The 23,535-nt window shown below is 34.5% G+C and overlaps 4 protein-coding genes across 9 annotated transcripts in view; 2 read left to right on the top strand and 2 right to left on the bottom strand.

The window, feature by feature from the left end:
• The window catches only part of LOC127796789 (protein FAR1-RELATED SEQUENCE 5-like), a 37,321-nt gene extending 17,895 nt beyond the window's left edge, over nucleotides 1–19,426 (bottom strand). Inside the window, exon 1 of the mRNA XM_052329179.1 lies at nucleotides 19,409–19,426. The gene's annotated coding sequence lies outside the window, so the exon portion shown is untranslated. The remainder of the gene's footprint in view (nucleotides 1–19,408) is intronic.
• LOC127796791 (TATA-box-binding protein) lies at nucleotides 132–15,054 on the top strand. Of its 5 annotated transcripts, none has more exons than XM_052329180.1 (11): nucleotides 132–397; nucleotides 538–659; nucleotides 2,305–2,392; nucleotides 2,700–2,771; nucleotides 3,437–3,487; nucleotides 3,585–3,629; nucleotides 3,775–3,867; nucleotides 4,417–4,518; nucleotides 4,612–4,685; nucleotides 6,653–6,813; nucleotides 6,954–7,320. In XM_052329180.1, exons 2-10 carry the CDS (start codon nucleotides 583–585, stop codon nucleotides 6,759–6,761), a joined length of 711 nt encoding a protein of 236 aa, XP_052185140.1. In that variant the 5' UTR covers nucleotides 132–397; nucleotides 538–582; the 3' UTR covers nucleotides 6,762–6,813; nucleotides 6,954–7,320. The 5 variants fall into 5 exon arrangements, with proteins under 5 accessions (XP_052185140.1, XP_052185141.1, XP_052185144.1 ...); XM_052329181.1 differs by lacking the exon at nucleotides 6,653–6,813 and adding an exon at nucleotides 4,835–4,889 and having other exon boundaries at nucleotides 133–397; XM_052329184.1 differs by lacking the exon at nucleotides 6,653–6,813 and adding an exon at nucleotides 4,807–4,889 and having other exon boundaries at nucleotides 133–397.
• LOC127796792 (TATA-box-binding protein) lies at nucleotides 8,039–15,054 on the top strand. 2 transcript variants are annotated; one of them, XM_052329186.1, is made up of 10 exons: nucleotides 8,039–8,260; nucleotides 8,626–8,756; nucleotides 11,066–11,153; nucleotides 11,386–11,457; nucleotides 11,917–11,967; nucleotides 12,155–12,199; nucleotides 12,312–12,404; nucleotides 12,917–13,018; nucleotides 13,112–13,185; nucleotides 14,794–15,054. In XM_052329186.1, coding segments are annotated over exons 2-10 (603 nt in total). In that variant the 5' UTR covers nucleotides 8,039–8,260; nucleotides 8,626–8,679; the 3' UTR covers nucleotides 14,795–15,054. The 2 variants fall into 2 exon arrangements, with proteins under 2 accessions (XP_052185146.1, XP_052185147.1); XM_052329187.1 differs by having other exon boundaries at nucleotides 8,039–8,364.
• LOC127796952 (TATA-box-binding protein 1-like) lies at nucleotides 18,286–23,031 on the bottom strand. Its single transcript, XM_052329353.1, has 6 exons — nucleotides 21,929–23,031; nucleotides 21,465–21,620; nucleotides 20,893–20,913; nucleotides 20,653–20,745; nucleotides 19,999–20,100; nucleotides 18,286–18,432 (listed from the first exon to the last, which is right to left on the bottom strand). Exons 1-6 carry the CDS (start codon nucleotides 22,022–22,024, stop codon nucleotides 18,286–18,288), a joined length of 615 nt encoding a protein of 204 aa, XP_052185313.1. The 5' UTR covers nucleotides 22,025–23,031.
• Nucleotides 23,032–23,535: the final 504 nt, after the last annotated feature.

Here is a 23,535-nt window from a genome sequence, read left to right as displayed (position 1 = left end):
ATTTGGCCTATAGAAATTCGCGAAGTTACAGATGTACCCTCCGAAGGAACCTGCCCAACGAGCAAGAGTTGGAGGGTATTTTCGAGAACTGAAAAAGGCAACACGCTAAAGGGCCGTCGTTGCGAACACGCTCTCAGCCTCCTCCATAAGCTCTCTCTCTCTCTCTCTCTCACACAGACTTTCCCGACAAGACAAACCCAACCTCTCGAGAACTTCTCTCAAATCACATCTGTCGTATAAAACCTTCATTGTAGTATAAAACACAGCACCTTTCAAATCCTTTACCGCTCCAACTGCCAATTTTCCCTGGAAAATCTCGGAGGTCTCTGCTCGACGAAACCCTAGAATTTTTTTGATCTTGATCTCGATTTTCGCTCTCGCATCGTGTAAGGTCCAGGTCCGGCCTTGTTTGTTTTTGTTCTTGGTTTTCAAGATCTGCTTGCGTCGTTTTGTTTTCTTATGATGGGAGGAAAAACGAAATTTCAGGAGAGTTTGACGCTATTTGTTGTTCTTTCATTCTGGTTTCTCGAAATATAGCGCGGAGGGGCTGCGTGAGATTGGTCTCCGGGATATTGAACGTAAATGGCAGATCAAGGGCTGGAAGGGAGTCAACCCGTGGATCTTTCCAAGCATCCATCTGGAATCGTCCCAACTCTTCAGTGAGTTTTTTCCATTCCGACCTTATATGTTCCCTTGCACAAGCAAGATTGGTTAGCCTAGTACTTGTGTTTAAAAAGACGTGGATGTTGGGCTTCTTGTTATTTGTTGAATCCCGCCATTGTTGTGGTTTGTGATGTCAAGGGGATATATACATCATACATGTGTAACCCATCCAACCTAGTGGTGTGTTATGATTAATTTATAGTTGTAGTTGCGGAAACGTGCTTCTACTTGTTCCACCATGGCTTGTGGCTGCGAAAGAAAGTGAAGCAGTCTTCTGTGTTCAATTTGGATGAGCCGAATAAGCTGTTGGGAGCTTTCAATAGGATGAATATCTTTGGTCTCGTGTGTTAATTCAAGTAGATCAAAAGAATCATTTCTTTTAATTTCTTTAATTTCAAACTTAAAAGCTATAGTTAATTTTTTCTTGATAAGAATATATAATAGAAACTTCCTTAACAGGGACGAACTTGGAACAACTAAGCAAGAAAAAAGTTCAAACAACAACAATCATAAGACTTAATCCCACTAGGTGAAGTTGAATCCTAAACCTCTAGCCCTCCTTTTTGTCTGATATTGGATTTGATGAATTTTACGTTAGTTGTCAGCTATCTAATGCATCCTTCATCCTTTATCTATTATCTAGGATAAAGATTGGTTGTGCATAGGATGTTTTGAGGGGATTACTCAACCCACAAGTGAAGTTGAAGCAAGAAAAGAAGAAAGAAAGGAAAAGTTAAAAGCATGTATATATATATATATATAGAGAGAGAGAGAGAGAGAGAGAGTTTTGATCTCCTATGCAACGTTGCTTAGTGTATACTAAGTAATGCTGATGTGGCAATTCAAAAATAGTGATTATGTGGGGCCCACCCATTTAATTCTTCCAACACAACAACTTGATAAGGTGGGCCCCATATCATTATATTTGAGTTGTCACATCAGCATTGCTTAGGAGATCAAAACTCTCTCTCTCTCTCTCTCTATATATATATATATCTATATCCAGTTATAGATAATCCAGGAATTGCAAGATATAAAAGACTAAAAGGGTATCTCATCATCAAAAATTGGGAGACGAGCAGTTCCCTTCAAACAATGAAGAATATGTTCATATTTTTCTAAGGTTATACTATTCCTTTTGCCCAAAAGAGTTAATGACCCACAAAGGATTAATCTATATGTCATGCAAATGTGCGCAAAAAATCGGAATTTTGTTGCATGAGTCCATTTCATGATGAGGCATTTATAAAATGCTTAATTTAACTCTATGCTACAAGTTCTTACTTGAAGTCTGAGCTGGTTATTTGTGTTGGACCTGCTACATTTGACTTGTGAAAAATACCAAGTGTTCCAGATGTCACATTGTCTATGTCTCCTAGGTTGGGGACGAAGAAGAATTTGATTGGGATTATCTTCCAACTTCTTTCTAGGGGCTTAGATTTCCTCTTGTAATTTTACAAAACATAGAGTTTATTGCAATGTTTTGGCCAATTGAAATCATTTTTCTTAGAGTATGCTTGCCCCAATACATTTCATTTTAAGCAATGCTTGTTATTTTTATTTTGTTACATTTTTGGTATGTCAGGCAATACATTTTCTTCAGCCATATTAAATTAATCAACAATCTATTTGCATGTTTAGGAACATCGTGTCAACAGTTAACCTGGACTGCAAGTTAGATCTTAAGGCCATTGCACTTCAGGCACGAAATGCAGAATACAATCCAAAGGTACCCAGTTGTTCTTAGCACAAATTGCTTTATTCATCTGTTATGAAAACATGCTTGCTTTCCAATTATATTGAAATATAATAAACATTTTCACTGAGGGATGTTCTTTTGTTGTGAACTTTGCTGCCAAGGGCTTAAAAGATTTAAATTTTGAATCTCATCCTGCAATTTTCAAGTGATTGGAATTAGTCTTAAATCTTTAAGAATATTGTTGTTCCTTTTGTATGTAAAAGGAAAGTGCTTTGTACTCCTTCCATAGCAATCTTTGCGGATAATATGACTGTTTTGTTTTTGTGTTATTCTGCAGCGTTTTGCTGCTGTAATTATGAGGATAAGAGATCCAAAAACAACAGCTCTAATATTTGCTTCTGGAAAGATGGTAAGTTGCTCAACAGCATAAGGCAAAAATGTTTGAGTTTCAAGTTATCTTCAGCATTAAATTTCTAAAACTAATCACATTTGTGATATTCTGATGTAAACATTTATATTGTTTTGGTTTCTCTCTCACACACAGGAACACATACTTCTAAAAAAAGTTTGTTTACTGTTCTGATTGTGCTAACCAGGTCTTCTTTGAGCTGTTTCTTTTCTCTTCAACATTTCATTTGTCATACATCTTTTTGGTTTAGCTTGTGTGGTGAACTTTAGTATTGTTATTGTACTTGCAGTCCATAGCTTTTATTTTCTTTTCATTGATATCCAAATTTATTTCACTGCAAGAGAGTTATATGTGATTGTACTGCAGTGGTTTATACCCAAATGGTATCTTCCATTTTTCCTTATAAAAATTAACTCATTAAATAATATAACACCCATTATTCCCTACTAATAAGCTATGAAGTTAAATATTGTTCATGCAAAATTTTAGAGTTTTGATTCTTAAGAAATGGACGTATGACATGACAAGCTTTCTTTTCAGTTGCAATTCTATATTCTAGATTCATTGCCTTTATTAGTTCTACATAAGCATTCCTTTCATTCAATATATCTAATGTTGGCATCAAGTGCCTCACTCTTCATTTCCCTTGTGATTATGACTTACAGGTTTGTACAGGAGCCAAGAGTGAACAACAGTCAAAATTGGCAGCGCGGAAGGTAGGTTTGTCATTATAGGGTTTATATAACCTCTTTATTCAATTATGTTATTGAAACTTAGTGTGTTTCTGTGTTCTTATGTTATTTTGCTTTTCAGTATGCTCGAATTATTCAAAAGCTTGGTTTCCCAGCCAAGTTCAAGGTATTTCATTACTCTCTCTCTCTCTCTCTCTCTCTCTCTCTCTCCCTCTTGTTCACACTAACAAACACAGTATTAATACAATGCTGTAAACTGTTTCTATTACACTATCTTCAGTTTTATTTAATTTGTTCCCCATTGGTTGTAGGACTTCAAGATTCAGAACATAGTTGGCTCTTGCGATGTTAAATTTCCTATTAGACTTGAGGGCCTTGCATATTCACATGGTGCCTTTTCAAGTGTAAGTGTTTATTCAACTTCTTTTACTTGCTCTGCCTCCTGAAAACAAGACAACAATGGGGAATTTCTAATTAGATTTTTTTTTTCATGTGTTGCCAGTTAAAGGCACATTGTAGATGAAACAGTGTTTTGAAATTCTTGTATTTTTGACAAATCGGTTGTACGGCTGTTAATATTGGTGTATGTGTGTGTTTTTTCTATTGAAATAAGTTAGTCTGTAAGGCTTTTGCAATTGAAGGAAATTAGTATCAGTATTTCTGGGTATGTTTAGATTTACGCCGATGATCTGAAAAGTTTTAATTAATCACTCTATGTGCAAGTTGGTAACTAAAAATTGTGTACTGACTAAGAAGCAAAAGCAAATTGTTGGCATAATAGTTTCTAAGTATTTTGTGTGGATAATTCCAAAGACTTGTTGTACATCATTAAGTAAGTTTAGATCATTGTTCATATCTTGTTTAATTTGTTATTATTTTTAAAATTTATGCAAATTTGTTACATTCTTTCCAATTCAACATTATTCATCGTGTTTCAATTTTTGTGTACACAGTATGAACCTGAACTGTTCCCTGGGCTGATATATCGAATGAAACAACCAAAGATTGTGCTGCTTATTTTTGTTTCTGGGAAAATTGTTCTTACCGGAGCTAAGGTGATGAGATAAGATCTTTGAGTTGATTGTTCGAAATTTCCTAGACTTATTCTATTAATCTAATCAGGACTATCATGTTTTCTTATTCGGCAGGTGAGAGATGAGACTTACACTGCTTTCGAGAATATATATCCAGTTCTTACTGAATTCAGAAAAGTTCAACAGTGGTAAGGTTTACACATGTTTATTATGAATCTCTCTTCAAGTTCTTTTACATTGGGTGATGATATTTATATGACCTCAATCCACAATTTGCCATACTATGCTGTATTATGTCTTTCAATTCAGATGAGCTTTGTTTGATCAATCATTCCAGTTGCTTGGTTTAGCGGGAGGCTATAGACTTATCCAGAAGATGACATTGATGAGTGGTAGGTCTGGTAGGCCTCCATTTGATATACTGATTCATATATTCTTAGGAGAGTGAACCATGTTCAAGATGTCAAGGGTGAATGGTGGTGCGATAGGCCTTGATCCTGTGCAACTTTGCTGTATGTTTTTCAATTAAAGATGAGTTTCTATGGACTCCCTGGTTGCTTGGTTTAGCACAAGGTTAGTAGACATTCCATAAGATTGCATGGATGGGTGGTGGAGTGGGCCTTCATGGTTATATCACTTTTTATTTTAGAGGAACTAACATTGTCAAGGTGAAAAGGTTGGGTCATGGTGGAGTAGGGTTTCACTGATGTATAGATTTGCATTGTCTTAGGAGATCCAATATGGAAAACATTGAGTTTTTCAGAAACATACCGAATGGACTATAATAAGTAAGGCAGTTGTCGGTTATTCTTACTCCAATTGGGACGGACGGGTATATTTCATAGGACTGCATTCAAGATCTGATGCTATATTTGTTTGCAGGATCTAGTTGGGTTGCATCTGATAATTAGTAGCTTGAATTGAATTTTCTTTTTGGTGCAAACAAAATTGGATTTAGAGTTCAAATATATTAGGCTAATTCTTTGAACATATTCTTGGAGTAGATTCTCGGAAATATATTGTATCACTCAATGATAGAAAAAAAACAGATGCCAATATTGAACTGGAAATAGTTTTAATAGTCAATGGTCAAGCAGTGGTCAAATTATAATTTAATTTTATCAAATAAATATGCAATAATGAAACGGTTATTTAAAAATTTATTTGTTCTATATTTTCATTTCTCTCACAATTGGTATTTAACAAATATTTCATCTCTATTTTTTAAATAATAAAATTATTATCATTAATTTTAAAATTATCCTAAAAATAAAACTTGCACAAATATCTTAATTTTAATTTACACTCAACTATTCAATTATTTTTCTCTCAACTAATTATGGTTCCACCATTATAATAAATTCACTCTGGGTCTCGAATCTTTTGGGTCAAATAAGATGAGCCTTTACCCATTATCTTGCCCATCCTCCATAAAGCCATTTTTAGAGAAGAAAGCATATCATTGAAAGCTGAATCCATTTACCAGGGGGATGTTGGTGAGCACAAGAAACTCAAATTTGAGCCCTGTGAGCTTCAGTTTGCTTCCCGTGCATGGCTATTTAGGTTTAAGGGGTGAAAGGTTAATCATATTACTGCAGAACCTTCAGCTACATTATGTCTAACCTCATGGATGGGCAATGAATTGGGGCACACGGTGTCCCATGGATATCCATCCTTACTGTTCTATTTGGCAAAAACCAAAAAAAATAAAACAAATAAAAAAAGAACAAAATTGAAACCATGACTGAAAATTGAATCCTTCTCTTCCCTCGAAGCAAAACAGCTTCTTCTCGGTCTCCCTGAGTGGAAATGGTGGAAAATATCAATGAAAAATCCAAAGCCTGTACCTCTCTCTATCAAATCAACAGCCAAAGTTTTCTCACCTGACCTGTGTATAGGGATGGTGGAAAATATCAATGGAAAATCTGAAACCATATCTGTCTCCCGATGCTAATGATAACAGCTTTCTCCTTGGCCTCACAGAAGTGGAAATTGTGAAAATCTGTGTCTTGTGGTGGGAAGTCTCTGGCTCTTCATTTCTGTCTTTCTTTTCCTTTGCACCTTAAGATTGTGTGAAAGAAGTGTTTTTGATAAAAGAGACTGGCCGAAGTCACTAAAAGATCGGCCTTTTTTCTTTTGGCCTACTGACTTTTAGGCGCACCTTGAACTGGTTTCTGGTTTCTCAGTTCAACTGGCCAAGCGGTCCAGTTTTAAAACTACTGGTGTTGCTGACATCTTTGGACATGTTCTTGGGAGTTTTTTAGGCTACCTACATTTGTGGAGAGATTATCTGCTCATTGTTTTATTAAATAATAGGTGAGATGTTCATTTTTTTGTTAGAAAGTTTCACACAAATTTGGTATTTGTCCAATTACTCATTTTTCAAACTTATGTTTGTGTGTCAATGCCCATTTAGTATCAGAAACACTAACCGCAATTTGTAATTTGTGTGGCAGATTCGGAAGCAGGAGCGATTGACTGATGACGGCAAAAATTATCGAGACATGCACGGCTTGGAGATTGCTGAACCACCTGGGTTAACTGTAAATAGATGGATGGAATTGAGGATTAAGAACACCAAATAAAAAACAAACGTTAACAGAAAAAGAACCTGGGATTTTGGGGCCCTGTGGGCTGTGGCAGTTTCACATTAAGTTAGGAATTCTGTTTCTGTTCCTCTGTATTTCCCCGCTTGTGAACATGAACTATGACTATGAGCAGCTTTCTTCACTGTTGGATAGAGAACTGAATTTTACAGTATTTCTTTTGATCTCAACTTCCTATCATAACGAGCTTTTGAATGCATATTCCTGATGTGCGACATGTAATCTGTTGTTACGAACTACATATTGTTGGGTTGTAAATGCAAGTGTCTAATTGTTTTCCAATTTCATACAATCTTGTATGGTTGATGTTATTTGGAAATGGCTGGAACATGAGGCTTCCTGGGGATGTTTTCAAGTTCTTCATTCTGTTGTATTTTATGTGGGATTCTAAACGTAGAAAGCAATTCTATTAAGCGGTACTCAATTCAGAACCAGCCAAGAAACCGGTCCGGTTTATATTTAAAAAAAAAAACTGGGTTTTTGTTGGGTTGAATTGGTCAATTCAGTGTTTTTTTTTAATATTATTTTAAAATATTAAAAATATGATATTACAGAGAATTGGTATATTATTAACTACCACTTATTAGAGTGTAACTTTTTTAATATTCTTATTTTAACTAATATATATTTATTTATTTATTTAAGAAAGTTACACTCTAGTTCAATTTCCAAGTGAAAGAAAGAAATTTTCATTATTTATACTCTCAAGGAAGAAGAAAAAAAACAAAGAAACAATGGATTCGGTTCCATCACTACTCCTTTCCCAAACAAGGCCTGGCGGACTTGAACCCTGACTTAAATTGTGTTCAATAAAATTTGTCGCGGTTACTGATGTGCCCTCCGAAGAAAGCTGGCAGCTGGGCCAACAGCGAGGGTATTTTGGGAAAATAAAAGTCTACGCCCCGGCGCCTCCGTCATAAGACGCCTTCAGATCTTTCCTGACAATCAAACCCTCTCTATCCATCTCCCCTCTCTCGAGCCAATCCTTCATATAAATCTTCCTCCTCATATAAATCTCCGCTCCTTTCAAAATCTTGCCGCTCTACTTCCCTGTTTTTCCCCATCGGACTCCGTGGGAATCTGGAAATCCCTGCTTGAAGAAGCCCTATAAATCTAAATCTTTATCTTGATTTTGATTTCTGCTTCCGTATCATAAGGTCCGATCTGTGGAATATTACTCAGATTTTCTGTTTCCTGAGGGAGAAAGAGACAGAGAGACTCACTTGGATCTTGATTTAGTTTTTAGTTTGGGAATACTAACGTGAGAATTACAGCTGATTAAATTGTTCCGCTTTAGTTTGTTAAACTAGATGTATAATTAGTGTCGATTTGTTTTCGTTATTGGATTGTAAGATCTGCTTGCGGCGTCTTTTTTTGAGATGAGGGAAAAAGAAATTGCACTAGGGTTTCGATTATACGATGATTGTTATTCGATCAATTTTCTGAAAACCCTGCGTGAAATTGACGTCCTGTATTGATTCGAAATGTTCTTCGTTTGTTATTTTTTTTGTGTTTGGAAAAGATTGGAAAGCGATTCCGGGATACTGACGAGGGAAAAGAAAAGTCGGCGAGATAAATGGCCGATCAAGGGCTAGAAGGCAGTCAACCAGTCGATCTTTCCAAGCACCCATCTGGGATTGTCCCAACTCTCCAGTGAGTCTCTCCCCACCCACCCCATATATTCTCCAATTTGTTTCCGTACACAAACCGGATTGGCTAGCCTACTACTAGTGTTTGAAGAGATTTGTATGTTGGATTTCTGAGTTCCTTTGTCATTTTGTTGTAAAGTCCCGCAAAAATTGGCTTGTTATGGTTATATGATGTCAATGAGATAGGAAACTTGCGTAACTCATCCAAACTGGTGCTGCGTTGTGACTAATTTATTATTATAATTGTTAAAATGTGCTTCTACTTTGTTTAATGCGGCCTGTCATAGTGGAAAAAAGTGAACTCAATCTTTTGAGGTCAAATTTGTATGAGTTGAATAAACTGTTGGCAGCTTCCAATAAGATTAATGACTTGCGTGAAGTATGTTTGGAATATGTGAATTAGTTTTTGGTACTCGAAACAATCATGGCAAGAGCAATTGGAGGGTCAAGCGCGTTAGAAGGTTTCACAGAACAATATATTTACCTGTCTAGACTTAAATCATCAACCTTCTAATAAGCCCAAAAATCGTTAAATAGTATTAGATGTCAAGTGTGACTTGAATTTTCATTTTGCAAAAAAATGGTCATCAATGAAAATAACCAATGTAACTTTAATCTTTCCTTTGAAATTTGTGACACTTCTAGGTGTTGAACTCTATGTGGAAGTGTATATTTTATTTTTTCTCTAGCACATGAGATGCTGTCTTTTTAGTACATTGGACATTCTGATAATTTTGACTGATGCAAGCCCACATAAACCTATAATATTTTGGTAAGAATCTAATGGTGCAGCTATAAGGAACAATAGTTAGACAAGAGAGTGCTAGGCTTCCTGATTAGCCACATTCAAAGGAAGCTGGTTCATAAAAAGGATCATTGCTAATAGAGAATCCTTGCTTGCTTTATCCTGGCATGGCTGTCTACCTCACATGGAAGGGATGCTTTCGATTGTGGGTTATCATAGTGGATCGTGATGATACCTTTTTTTCTGTTTCTTTTCTTTGTTTCGATTAGTAAATGCCTCATATCATAAAAGTGGTTTTCCAAAAGATCAAGAAGGCTATACTCCATGCTGTCAGTGTCAGCTAGATCTACTTAATTGTGTCTGGTAACTTCGTCAATTTGAAGCTTAAAGTTATAGTTCATTTTTTCTTGATAAGTAAGAATATAGTGTAGAAACTGCTTTAACAAGGATGGCTTGGAACAGGCTAAGCAAGAAAAGAATAAAGAAATCAAATGTTAAAGGAGAGGGTATTATTGTAATGATAGTACGATTGTAACTATGGAGTGAATAAGCCTATTGTATTAGGCGGTTACAGCTTTAGTTGATTGTACCTATTTGATTATGATATTTCAAACCCAGGGAAGTAGCCTATAAAAGGCCATCTGCAAGAGGATGGGAATCATGAATGACAATATTGATTCTTTCCCTCCATTTCTTTTCCCTCCTCTCTGTCCTCTCTAATTCTCCCTCCTTCCCTCTTCAAATTCTCCCTCCAAATTCTACACCCTACATATAATTCCAGAATTGGCCTAGCCTCAGATCTGAGGCTTGACACACATGCATCCAGTTTAGATGATCAAAGAATTGTACAAGAGAATATAGACTGAATGAATTTTCCTTGCTTGAAAATGGGAAAGGATACTTTCCTTTAAATAATGATGTGAATGCTAAGATCTTTAAAAGTTTCAACTATTTTTCTAATACCAAAGACCCCATATCACTCAAACTTTGTCAATGTGTCATGCAAATGTGTATTAAATATGACTGTTGGATGTACCCATTTGGTATCCAATTCAAGAATGGTATTACATGACAATATCATCATTGGACATTTAGAATATTTTTATTCAAAACTATGCAACAAGTTCTAACTTGAAGTTCTAGCTGGTTGTTTGTGTTGGACCTGCTATATTTGATTTCTACATGAAAAATATTGGGTGTTTGATCTGTCATGTCGTCTCTATCTCCTAGGGTTTGGGGCAAGGAAGCATTTCATTCGGAGTATTTTCAGATAAATCTCATAACTCGTATACATGTTTTTGTAACTTTCATGCTGCTCTGTTTGTTAGTCTGGAATTCAAATACGTGGTCCTCTTTCTAGGGGCTTAGGTTTCCTTTTTTTCTATTTTTCCAACATAGAAGTTATTGCAATGTGTTGGCTAATTGAAGTGGTTCCTTGGAGTATACTTATCTGATGTTTTTCATTTTGCAGACTACTTCATATTTTTGTTTTTTTTGGGTACCTCGAGCAGTACTTCCTTTTAATTCATTTGGAATTAATCTAATCAACAAGTTATTTGCATGTTTAGGAACATTGTGTCAACTGTCAACCTGGACTGTAAATTAGATCTTAAGGCCATTGCGCTACAGGCACGAAATGCAGAATATAATCCAAAGGTATACAATGGTTCTAAGCCTGAATATGGTTATTCATGTCCTTCATCACAATATTCTTGTTATTAGACATTTTTACCGAGTGAAGTTCTCTTTTTGTGAACTAAATTTTGTGGGATTGGAATTATTATTAAAGCTTTAAGAAGTTTATTGCGGTTTTCTTTAGAAGTACTTTATGATCCTTCTGTGGCAATTTGGTGATATATGACTATTTTGTGTTTGGGTTCCTTTCCAGCGTTTTGCTGCTGTGATTATGAGGATAAGAGAACCGAAAACAACAGCATTAATATTTGCCTCTGGAAAGATGGTATGTTTCTCCACAGTGCCATACCATGTGATTAAAAAGATGTTTAAATTCTAAGTTATCTGCTGACATTTGTTTTGTTTTTGTTCTGTCTCTAAAAAGAAATGTTTGTTTCAGTCTGTTTTGCTAAATGGGTCCTCTGAAAGTTTGTTCTCTCTTCAACATTGCACCCATGTCATAACTTTATGGTTTAATGGGTGTATGGCATGCTGGAGTATTATCATATGTAGTGATTTTGAATTGGATGTATGACTTGAAAAGCTTTCTGTCTGGTTGTAATTCAACATTCAAGACTCATTGCCTTCAGTAGTCTTACATCTCCGTTCATTCAAAATATCTAAGATTGACATGAAGTGCCCCTCATGATATAATAATAGACATTCAAACAATACCTTTTTGGTTCAGACATTGTGGCTTTCTTTTATAATGCTTCACTCTGCATTTGCTGTTGGACCTTTACAGGTTTGTACTGGAGCCAAGAGTGAACAGCAGTCGAAATTGGCAGCACGGAAGGTAGTTTTGCCATTATAGTTGTAATCACTTAATTTGATTATGTTATTCAAGCTTGGTGTTGCATGTAGAACTTTTAGCCCTATCATCATTATTCCAATGATTGTGACATGGTTCTTTTAGTTGTCTTCCTGTAAATATATATATATTTAATTTTTTTCTGCATTCGTATGTTACTTTTTCCTTTCAGTATGCTCGTATTATTCAAAAGCTTGGTTTCCCAGCAAAGTTCAAGGTATTTCATGTCCCTCTCATATACACACAAACAAACGCTATTTTATCATTCTCAAAACTGTCGCTGTAACACTCTTCTTATCTTCAGTTAAATTTGTTCCCATTGGTTGTAGGACTTTAAGATTCAGAACATTGTTGGCTCTTGTGATGTTAAATTCCCCATTAGACTTGAAGGCCTTGCATATTCCCATGGTGCCTTTTCCAGTGTAAGTGGTTCTTTACCTTCTTCTCAGTATGCCCTCTGAAATCAAGAAAGTAACCCAGTCTTCTCAAACAAGATTCCTTTAACAATACACTGACAGTTAAAGGAGTGTTGCATGTTAGATTGTGATCTACAATCTCTAAGTTTGAGACCAATTATATGGTAGTTGATCTCTATGTGTGCATCTGTTTACTCTTGGAATAAGTCAGTCTTTAGCATTTCCAATTTTTGGGGCTGAACAGAATCAGTAATCGTTATTGCTGGGTACGGTTTAATTTTTGCCATTGTCCTGAAAGTCCTGAAAGCCTGAATCAATCACTCAGTAATCAAGTTGGTGCTGAAAATTGGGTATTACTTAAGAAGCAAAAGCAAAATGTTGGGGGGTAATAGTTTCTAACTATTTTGAAATGTAGGTTTAGCATTCGTCGTCTAGTTAATTTAATTTTTCCTAAATCTATGCAAATTCGTTACAATCTTCCCAAATACTTATTCATCATGACTCAACTTTGGTTACAGTATGAACCAGAACTGTTCCCCGGGTTGATATATCGGATGAAACAACCAAAGATTGTGCTGCTTATTTTTGTTTCTGGGAAAATTGTTCTCACTGGAGCTAAGGTCATGAGACAAGATCTTTGAGTAGATTATTTTACAATTTCCTATTCTTATTCTATTAATATAATCCAGACAATCATGTTTCCTATCCTACAGGTGAGGGATGAGACTTACACTGCCTTCGAGAATATATACCCAGTTCTTACTGAGTTCAGAAAAGTTCAACAGTGGTATGGTTTGCAGATGTTTATTATCAATTGCTTCTCAAGTTCTTTTGCATTGGGTGATGATATTATCTCTTCATTCTGCAATTTACTACTCTATGCTGTACGTTTTCAATACAGACGAGTGTTGAGTTTGCCATGGTATTCAAACCTTAGGGCATATTCATTCAAACCTTTGGGCATATTCTTGATAGAGATTTTTTGTTGGCACCTCCATTTGTGGAGAAATTTGGCCTATTTGTTGCAGCTTAAAAGCTATAACTTTTAGCTTCTAGCTTTAAAAAAGTGGATATGTAGTGTTTATTTTAGCTTTTAGAATTCTAGCTTATAGCTTCTACTAGCTTTTAGAAAGGGTAGAAGTTGGCTTTTTCAAAGCTGGGGTACCCCAACTTCTACAACTTTTGATTAAACAGTTATATTTTTTTGACAATTTTGCCCTTGTTTTTAATAAAGAATTATTCTTATGTCCACGCAATCAAGGGTCTCTCTTCTCTACCGCCATCTCCATTTTCAAATCTCTTCTTCTCTCTCGTCATCTCCCTTTCTCTCTATACACTAATTAATTTTTTTATAACACTTGAAACTTATACATATACACTAATTAATTTTTAAATTATCATTCTATAACTATTAAGGGTATTATGGACAATTATACAAAAATAAGTTATTTTACAACTTATGATATCAAACACCACAACTGTTTAGCTACAACTTCTAAAAAGTTGTAACAAACAAGTTCACAACTTATTATAAGTTTTATAAACTATAATCTAAGAAGTTATAAGTTATAATTTCTTTAATTAAGCTGCAACAAACAGGGTCATTGTTTTGTTTTTGTATAGATTTCCTGGTCATTATTCTATTAATGGTTGAGATGCCACTTGGTTTTTTTTTTTTCCCTCCTTGAATTATTGGACTTTTAACATATTAATTTGATATTTGTCAAACATTTAGTTTTTGTATCTGGTAAATTAATATGCCCTGTAATACATGCCCCTCGTGAAGCCATCCTGTTTGCTAGTGTAGGCTTCAATCTGCATGTATGGATTTCATTTGGCTGCTTGTTAATTTTGACGTAGTTGTAAATTAGGATTTTGAAGACATGGAGCCAAGGCATGCTAGAGCTGATAAGGTCATGGTAAAGCAGTCATTTGATATTACATCTTGTGAGCATTGTACCAGAAATGGCTATTGCAATGCACAAGCCTCCTGCTATTTTGAGTTCTCGTGAGGTTTAAGATATATGCGCGCGTGTGTGTGTGTATATATATATATATAGAGAGAGAGAGAGAGAGGAGGGGGGGGGGGGGGGGGGGGAGGTTGTCCATGTTACGAGCGCATAAGATTTCCTCAGTGACACTAGCGCTGGAGTGGAAGGCTCAGCGTCTTTGTGATAACTGTTAAATGAATTCATTTAGGAAGTTGATATTAATATAGAATCTATGCAGCATAATCTGAGAATGACATTTTCCCGCAATTTTCAGCTTGTGTCAAGAGTATCTCTTCTCAATACGATGAGATTAACAACGAATCAAATGATTTTTGTGTAAAAATTCAGTTTGTATGCATAGCATATTTGCCAAAAAGTTAAATCTTTTTTATTTGAAATTTCAGATTCGGCAGGAGCAACTGGTGTAGCACAAGGTTTTGAGATACGCTTTATATTCCGGATGGCCGAATCCCTGGGTGAACTGTAAATATATGCAAGGAATCTCTGTATTCGCCTGAGAATCCCAAGAAAAAAAGAAAGGAAGGAAGAAACTGGGACTTTTTGGTCCTGTGGCAGGTTTACTCTTGGCAATTGTGTTTCTCTGTTGTGTAATAAAGTTAAAAATATAAAAATCAACTGATGAGCGTCTTCAGTGTTGGATTGGACGGAGCGGCAGGCAGTTTTCACAGTATTTTTTTTTTCTGATCTGATCTTAATGCCCAATTGTGCGTTATTTATAAATAGTCTCGATATTGCATATAACTTATTATGTGCTTGTTTTTTGATATCTATCTCAATGCTCGAGCCTGAACCCGTCCCATTCCATTAAATTCTATGTGGTGTATCTTAGAATTGAATTGATTAACAATATGTATGGTTTTTAAGAATCATACGGTTTAACGTCTGCATTAACTAATCAGGCTCATTAAACAGTGGCTTTAATATTTTCTGTCTTTTTGTGATAATAATGAAAACTTGTTGACAGAATCGGCCATCATATCACTTCATCCATTAAGAGTAGTCTTCTTAACAAACTTGGCGCCTAATCTTCTTACCTTATATATTAAGAAAAATTTGCGTAGATGGTAACTTGTAGAGAGAACTAATGAAATGTTTTATGCTTTCCGCGTCCTTAGCATGGGTCTGTTGGTTTTGGTGTGGGGAGCGTGGCGGGAGACTTATTTATATTTAACATATTTTATATTTTTCCTCCTTGTCCCATCACCCTAGGTTGAATGGAAATGGGAAATGGCATTTTTTTGTAATAAAAAAAATAGAAAATGAAAATATGAGAAAAAGTCTAAATAAAAAATAAAGATATTTTTTATAAATATAATTTTTAATATATAAAATTATAAAAAATAATTATTTAATCTAAAAATTAATATAAACTTATAAAAATTACCTAATCAAATTTAGAGTGAGCAATTTAATATTCCATAACATGAAGTAATTGAGCACAAAGACAATTCTTAGCTATTGGCAACAAAAAAAAGCAAGTGAGCACCAAGCAATTGGCGACGAGAGAAAACAACAACAAAGGGAGAGAATGGAATCGATGGTGACATGAGCACCGAACAATCAATGATGAAAGGGAATAACAACAAAAGTGCATACCTACAATGAGAGGATTGAACAATTAAATTGATGCACAGCACTATATATATTTTGCTTCCATCTCTATCCAATTTTAGTCATCAAAATTACGTTTTCGATATTTTAGGTTAATTGTGAAATTCTCCCCGAAACGTTTCTAAAATTACAAAAATTACTCAAAAAATATTTTTGACTGTTTTCAATATTTTCAACACCAGAAATGTCTCAAAAATGCCAAAATAACATATTCAAGCTATTTATGTGCATCCCAGCCATCACCCCATGCGTTGCAAAAGGAGACTCCAAAGGGCATAAGAAGTGCAAACCCAAAGATACACTAATCTAATAAAATATAAGATAATTTTAAAATTTTCATAAAAGATGAAAAATATTTGGTCTAAATTGAACAAAGACTAAAAAGAGATTTCTAGTTTGGCCTTTGTATTTCGAACTAACTATCACGAACATTAAATAAATTCCAAGAACATGTAGGTGGTCTAAATAACTCGCAAGAACATGTTCAAAGATGTCAGTAATACCAGTAGTTTTAAAGTTACATTGCTTGACCAGTTTAACTAAGAAATCAAAAATTGGTTCAAGGTGCATCGAAAAGTTAGTAGGCCAAAAGAAAAAAGGCCTATTTTTTAGTGACTGGCCAGTCTCTTTTTATCAAAAACAGTTTCACACAATCTTAAGGTGCAAATGAAAAGAAAGAAATAAATGAAGAACCTGAGACTTCCCACCACAAGCCAGAGATTTTCACAATTTGCACTTCTGTGTGAGGCCAAGGAGAAAGCGCCATTATCATTAGCGTGGGAAGAGGGATATGGTCTCAGATTTTGCATTGATAATTTCCATCATCTCTACACAGGTCAGGTGAGAAAACTTTGGCTGTTGTTTTGAAAGAGAGAGGAACAGGCTTTGGATTTTTCATTGATATTTTCCACCATTTCCACTCAGGGAGACCGAGAAGAAGCTGTATTGCTTTGAGGGAAGAGAAGGATTCAATTTTCACAGTTATGGTTTCAATTTTGTTCTTTTCTATTTGTTTTATTATTTTGGTTTTTGCCAAATAAAACAGTAAGGATGGATATACATGGGACACCATAAGTGCTAATCAATCTTTGCCCAATTCATTGCATATGCATGAGGTTAGACATTGGACCATACTAATTTCATTCAGCCCGGTCCAAAGATAAGCTTGTAGCTCAATACTAGACCTAGTCCCTAGGCCCTATCCCATCAACATGAGTTCAACAACATTTTCCATCCCATCAACGCCATACTAAGATCCACGCAGTCGCAACAGACCTCAACTAGCTCGAGAATCTCGGCTCATAATTCACCTACAATAGCTAATAATATGCTAAAAGCTCTCCCCTTCTCTCTTATATAAGCTACCTGACCACCGTTTAAGGTAAGTTTTTTTTCAGCCTGATAAAAACTCTTGTCATCTTAAGTTCTTACTTAATTGAGTGTCGGAGTGTTTACAGATGCCACATCATGTCGTAAGGATTGTCGTTGCCTCAAGCTCTTCATCCGATCATCCCTTTGAGCCGAAACAAAAGGATATAATAATGCAACTGAAAGTTCTACAGTAATATGATTAACCTTTTACCCCTTAAACCTAAACAACCATGCAAAGGGAGCAAACTAAAGCTCACAAACCTTGAATTTGTGTTTCTTGTGCTCACCAAAACCCCAGTGGTAAATGGATTCAAATTCAGTTTTTAATTATATGTTTTCTTCTCTAAAAATGACTTTACAGAGAATGTGCAAGATAATAAATACAAGTTCATCTTATTAGTCCTAAAAGATTTGAGACCCGGAGTGAATTTATTATAATGAACGAACTATAATTAATTGAGAGAAAAATAATTGAATAGCTGAATGATAATTAAAATTAAAATATTTGTGCAAGTTTAATTTTTATGATAATTTTAAAATTAGCGCTAATATTTTTATTATTTAAAAAATAGAGATGAAATGTTTTTTAAATACCAATTATGCGAGAAATGAAGATATAGAACAAATAAATTTTTAAATAATTGTTTTAATTATTGCATATTTATTTGATAAAATTAAATTCTAATTTGACGATTGCTTGACCATTGACCATTAAACCTATTTCCAGTTCAATATTTGTATCTGTTTTTTTTTTTTTATCATTGAGTAATTCAATATATTTCCGAAAATCCATTCTAAGAATATGTTCAAAGAATTAGGCTAATATATTTGAACTCTCAAACTATTAAGAGGTATACCCAAAAAAGAACATACAACCTAAACCCTAGTATTTCCTAATAAAAGACACTTCTTTGTAGTTGTAACTTTTTTAATTGTTTTATATCTAATAACATGCGTAAACCATACCACTGTTGAACTTTTTTGAATTCAATAAGAACTGGGTATATATTCTCGAAAGCAGTGTAAGTCTCATCTCTCACCTGTCGAATAAGGAAACAGGATAGTGCTTATTAGATTAATAGAATAAGACTAGAAAATTTAGAACAATCAAATCAAAGATCTTATCTTATCACCTTAGCTCCAGTGAGAATAATTTTCCTAGAAACAAAAATAAGTAGCACAATCTTTGGTTGTTACATTCGATATATCAACCCAGGAAACAGTTCAAGTTTATATTGTATACACAAAAGTTGAACCACGATGAATAATGTTGAATTGGAAAGAATGTAACAAATTTGCATAAATTTTAAAAATAATAACAAATTCAACAAAATATGAATAATGATCTAAACTTACATAATGATGTACAAGAAGTCTTTGAAATTATCCACACAAAATACATAGAAACTATTATGCCAACAATTTGTTTTTGCTTCTTAGTCAGTGCACAATTCTAATTACCAACTTGCATACAGAGTGATTGATTAAAATTTTTCAGATCATTAGCGTAAATCTAAACATACTCAGAAATACTGATACTAATTTCCTTCAATCGAAAAAGCTTTACAGGCTGACTTACTGCAATAGAAAAAACACACATATAAACAAATATTAACAGCCGTACAACTGACTTGTCGAAAACCCAAAAAATCCAAAACACGGTTTCATCTACAATGTACCTTTAATTGTCAACACAGGAAAAAAAAATCTAATTAGAAATTCCCGATTGTTGTCATGTTTTGGGGAGGCACAGCAAGTAAAAGAAGTTGAATAAACACTTACACCTGAAAAGGCACCATGCGAATATGCAAGACCCTCAAGTCTAATAGGAAATTTAACATCACAAGAGCCAACTATGTTCTGAATCTTTAAGTCCTACAGTCAATGGGGAACAAATTAAATAAAAGTAAAGATAGTGTAATAGAAACTGTTTACAGCATTGTACTATTACTGTGTTTGTTAGTATGAACAAGAGAGAGCGAGAGAGAGAGAGAGAGAGAGATTATAATGAAATACCTTGAACTTGGCTGGGAAACCAAGTGACAAAACACAAAAGCATATTGCAATTTTAGGTAATTGATGAATGAGAATTAACACACCAGTTGATTAACTGGGATACTTGATGGGTAATCTCGAGTGCTAGGTGTTCAATAAACTGTCAGACAGCATGTTGTCTGGCCAGCTTCCTTAAAAATTCAGACTTCCTTGAAGGCTGGCATGTTTAGATCACTGGTGGCAAAACTTGCGAACCTGATTTTCTAGCATATATGTTAACTATTTTACTTTTTAATAGTCATAAGGTGCTCTACTGAAATTTGGAATCATAGTCTTTGTAATAGTCATAATGTGTAAAAATATGTTTTCTTAATATGTCTAATTAGTGGCGATGGGCTTATTAGCAAAATCATCGGTTACCTAATTGTGGATAGTACACGTAGCGTGACACAATTAGGTTGAATGTATAAATATCATCACCCAATGTAAAAGAACTTGAGAAGAGATTAATAATAAACATGTGTAAGCCTTACCACTGATAGTCCTGATTAGATTAATAGAATAAGACTAGGAAATTTAGAACAATCAACTCAAAGATCTTATCTCATCACCTTAGCTAAAGTGAGAACAATTTTCCCAAAAACAAAAATAAGCAACACAATCTTTGGTTGTTTCATTCGATATATCAACCCAGAGAACAATTCAGGTTTATACCATGTACACAAAAGTTGAACCACGATGAATAATTTTGAATTGGAAAGAAATGTAACAAATTTGCAAAAATTTTAAAAATAATAACAAATTAAATGAGATATGAATAATGATCTAAACTTACATAATGATGTACAACAAGTCTTTGAAATTATCCACACAAAATACTTAGAAACTATTATGCCAACAATTTGTTTTTGCTTCTTAGTCAGTGCACAATTTTTAGTTACCAACTTGCATACAGAGTGATTGATTAAAACTTTTCAGATCATCAGCGTAAATCTAAGCATACCCAAAAATACTGATACTAATTTCCTTCAATCGGAAAAGCTTTATAGACAAACTTACTTCAATAGAAAAAACACACACATACACCAATATTAACAGCCATACAACTGACTCGTCGAAAACCCAAGAAATCCAAAACACGGTTTCATCTACAATGCGCCTTTAATTGTCAACTCATGAAAAAAAAAAAATCTAATTAGAAATTCCCAATTGTTGTCTTGGTTTTAGGAGGCAAAGCAAGAAAAAGAAGTTGAATAAACACTTACACTTGAAAAGGTACCATGCGAATATGCAAGACCCTCAAGTCTAATAGGAAATTTAACATCGCAAGAGCCAACTATGTTCTGAATCTTGAAGTCCTACAACCAATGGGGAACAAATTAAATAAAACTGAAGATAGTGTGATAGAAACTGTTTACAGCATTGTGAAATTGTTTACAGCATTGTACAATTACTGTGTTTGTTAGTGTGAACAAGAGAGAGAGAGAGAGATTATAATGAAATACCTTGAACTTGGCTGGGAAAACGTGATTTTAGCGTTTTGAGTTTTGTGTACAAAGTTTTTTTGTGTTTTAGAAAATGCATTTTTGAACATGGATAAGTAAACACGTTTTGAGTGTTTTGAAAAACTGAAAATTAAAAACGACCTGAAAACAGCAAAGAGAACAGGGCCTAAAATTTTGCATGAACAATCTTTAACTTCATAGCTTATTAGTAGGGAATAATAGGTGTTATATTATTTAATGAGTTAATTTTTATAAGGAAAAATGGAAGATACCGCTTGGGTATAAACTACTGCAGTACAATCACATGTAACTCTCTTGCAGTGAAATAAATTTGGATATCAATGAAAAGAAAATAAAAGCTATGGACTGCAAGTACAATAACAATACTAAAGTTCACCACACAAGCTAAACCAAAAAGATGTATGACAAATGAAATGTTGAAGAGAAAAGAAACAGCTTGAAGAGGACCTGGCTAGCACAAACAGAACAGTAAACAAACTTTTTTTAGAAGTATGCGTCTTCATGTGTGATAGAGAGAGACAAAAATAATATAAATGTTTACATCAGAATATCACAAATGTCATTAGTTTTAGAAATTTAACGCTGAAGATAACTTGAAACTCAAACATTTTTGCCTTGTGCTGTTGACAACTTACCATCTTTCCAGAAGCAAATATTAGAGCTGTTGTTTTTGGTTCTCTTATCCTCATAATTACGGCAGCAAAACGCTGCAGAATAACACAAAAACAAAATAGTCATATTATCCGCAAAGATTGTTATGGAAGGAGTACAAAGCACTTCCCTTTTACATACAAAAGGAACAACAATATTCTAAAAGATTTAAGACTAATTCCAATCACTTGAAAATTGCAAGATGGGATTCAAAATTTAAATCTTTTAAGCCCATTGACAGCAATGTTCACAACAAAAGAACTTCACTCAGTGAAAATGTCTATTACATTTCAATGTAATCGGGAGGCAAGCATGTTTTCATGACAGATGAATAAAGCGATTTGTGCTAAGAACAACTGGATACCTTTGGATTGTATTCTGCATTTCGTGCCAGAAGTGCAATGGCCTTAAGATCTAACTTGCAGTCCAGGTTAACTGTTGACACAATGTTCCTAAACATGCAAACAAATTGTTGATTAATTTAAAATGGCTGAAGAAAATGTATTGCCTGACATACCAAAAATGTAAACAAAATAAAAATAATAAGCATTGCTTGAAATGAAATGTATTGGGGAAAGCATACTCTAAGAAAAATTGTTTCAATTGGGGAAACCATTGCAATAAACTCTATGATGTTGGTAAAATTACAAGAGGAAATCTAAGCCCCTAGAAAGAAGTTGGAAGATAATCCCAATCAAATTCTTCTTCGTCCGCAACCTAGGAGACATTGACAATGTGACATCTGGAACACTTGGTATTTTTCATAAGTCAAATATAGCAGGTCCAACACAAATAACCAGCTCAGACTTCAAGTAAGAACTTGTAGAATAGACTTAAATTAAGCATTTTATAAATGCCTCATCATGAAATGGACGCATGGAACAAAATCCCGATTTTTTGCGCACACTTTCATGACATATAGATTAATCTTTTGTGGGACATTAACTCTTTCGTGCAAAAGGAATAGTATAACCTTATAAAGATATGAACATATTCTTCATTGTTTGAAGGGAACTGCTCGTCTCCCTATTTTTGATGATGAGATACCCTTTTAGTCTTTTATATCTTGCAATTTCTGGATTATCTATAACTGGATATAGATATATATATATACATGCTTTTTACTTTTCCTTTCTTTCTTCTTTTCTTGCTTCAACTCCACTTGTGGGTTGAGTAATCCCCTCAAAACATCCCATACGCAACCAATCTTTATCCCAGATAAAGGATGAAGGATGCATTAGATAGCTGACAACTAACATAAAATTCATCAAATCTAATATCATGAATTCTAGACAAAAAGGAGGGCTAGAGGTTTAGGATTCAACTTCACCTAGTGGGATTAAGGCTCATGATTGTTGTTGCTTGAACTTTTTTCTTGCTTAGTTGTTCCAAGGTCGTCCCTGTTAACGAAGTTTCTATTATATATTCTTATCAAGAAAAAATTAACTATAGCTTTTAAGTTTCAAATTAAAGAAATTACAAGAAATAATTCATTTGATCTACTTGAATTAACACACGAAACCAAATATATTCATCCTATTGAAAGCTGACAACAGCTTATTCGGTTCATCCAATTTGAACACAGAAGACTGCATGCTTCACTTTCTTTCGCAGCAACAAGCCAGGGTAGAACAAATAGAAGCACGTTTCCGCAACTACAACTATAAATTAATCATAACACACCAACTAGTTTGGATGGGTTACACATGTATGTATCCCCTTGACATCACAAACCACAACAATGGCGGGATTCAACAAATAACGACAAGCCCAACATCCACGTCTCTTTGAACACAAGTAGTAGGCTAGCCAATCTTGTTTGTGCAAGGGAAAATATAAACCGAAAATACCGAAAAATTCTAGGGTTTCGTCGAGCAGAGATCTCCGAGATTTTCCAGGGAAAATTGGCAGACGGAGTGGTAAAGAATTTGAAAGGTGCTGCGTTTTATAGAATTGAGAGAGGGAGAGACA

The sequence above is a fragment of the Diospyros lotus genome, chromosome 3 (genome assembly GCF_014633365.1).
Source record: "Diospyros lotus cultivar Yz01 chromosome 3, ASM1463336v1, whole genome shotgun sequence".
Classification (NCBI taxonomy): domain Eukaryota; kingdom Viridiplantae; phylum Streptophyta; class Magnoliopsida; order Ericales; family Ebenaceae; genus Diospyros; species Diospyros lotus.
The sequence above is the reverse complement of the archived record's forward strand: the minus strand, read 5'-3'. Positions and strand labels throughout refer to the sequence as shown.

Coding starts and splice junctions, on each gene's coding strand:
- LOC127796791 (XM_052329180.1), top strand. CDS start 583: ATGGCAGATCAAGGGCTGGAAGGGAGTCAACCCGTGGATCTTTCCAAG. Junction 2,393..2,699: donor ATGCAGAATACAATCCAAAG/GTACCCAGTTGT, acceptor GTTATTCTGCAG/CGTTTTGCTGCTGTAATTAT. Junction 2,772..3,436: donor TATTTGCTTCTGGAAAGATG/GTAAGTTGCTCA, acceptor TATGACTTACAG/GTTTGTACAGGAGCCAAGAG.
- LOC127796792 (XM_052329186.1), top strand. CDS start 8,680: ATGGCCGATCAAGGGCTAGAAGGCAGTCAACCAGTCGATCTTTCCAAG. Junction 12,200..12,311: donor GTTTCCCAGCAAAGTTCAAG/GTATTTCATGTC, acceptor CATTGGTTGTAG/GACTTTAAGATTCAGAACAT. Junction 13,019..13,111: donor TTGTTCTCACTGGAGCTAAG/GTCATGAGACAA, acceptor CCTATCCTACAG/GTGAGGGATGAGACTTACAC.
- LOC127796952 (XM_052329353.1), bottom strand. CDS start 22,024: ATGTTTAGGAACATTGTGTCAACAGTTAACCTGGACTGCAAGTTAGAT. Junction 20,914..21,464: donor TAAAACTAATGACATTTGTG/ATATTCTGATGT, acceptor CGCTAAAATCAC/GTTTTCCCAGCCAAGTTCAA. Junction 20,746..20,892: donor TTTTCCCAGCCAAGTTCAAG/GTATTTCATTAT, acceptor CATTGGTTGTAG/GACTTCAAGATTCAGAACAT.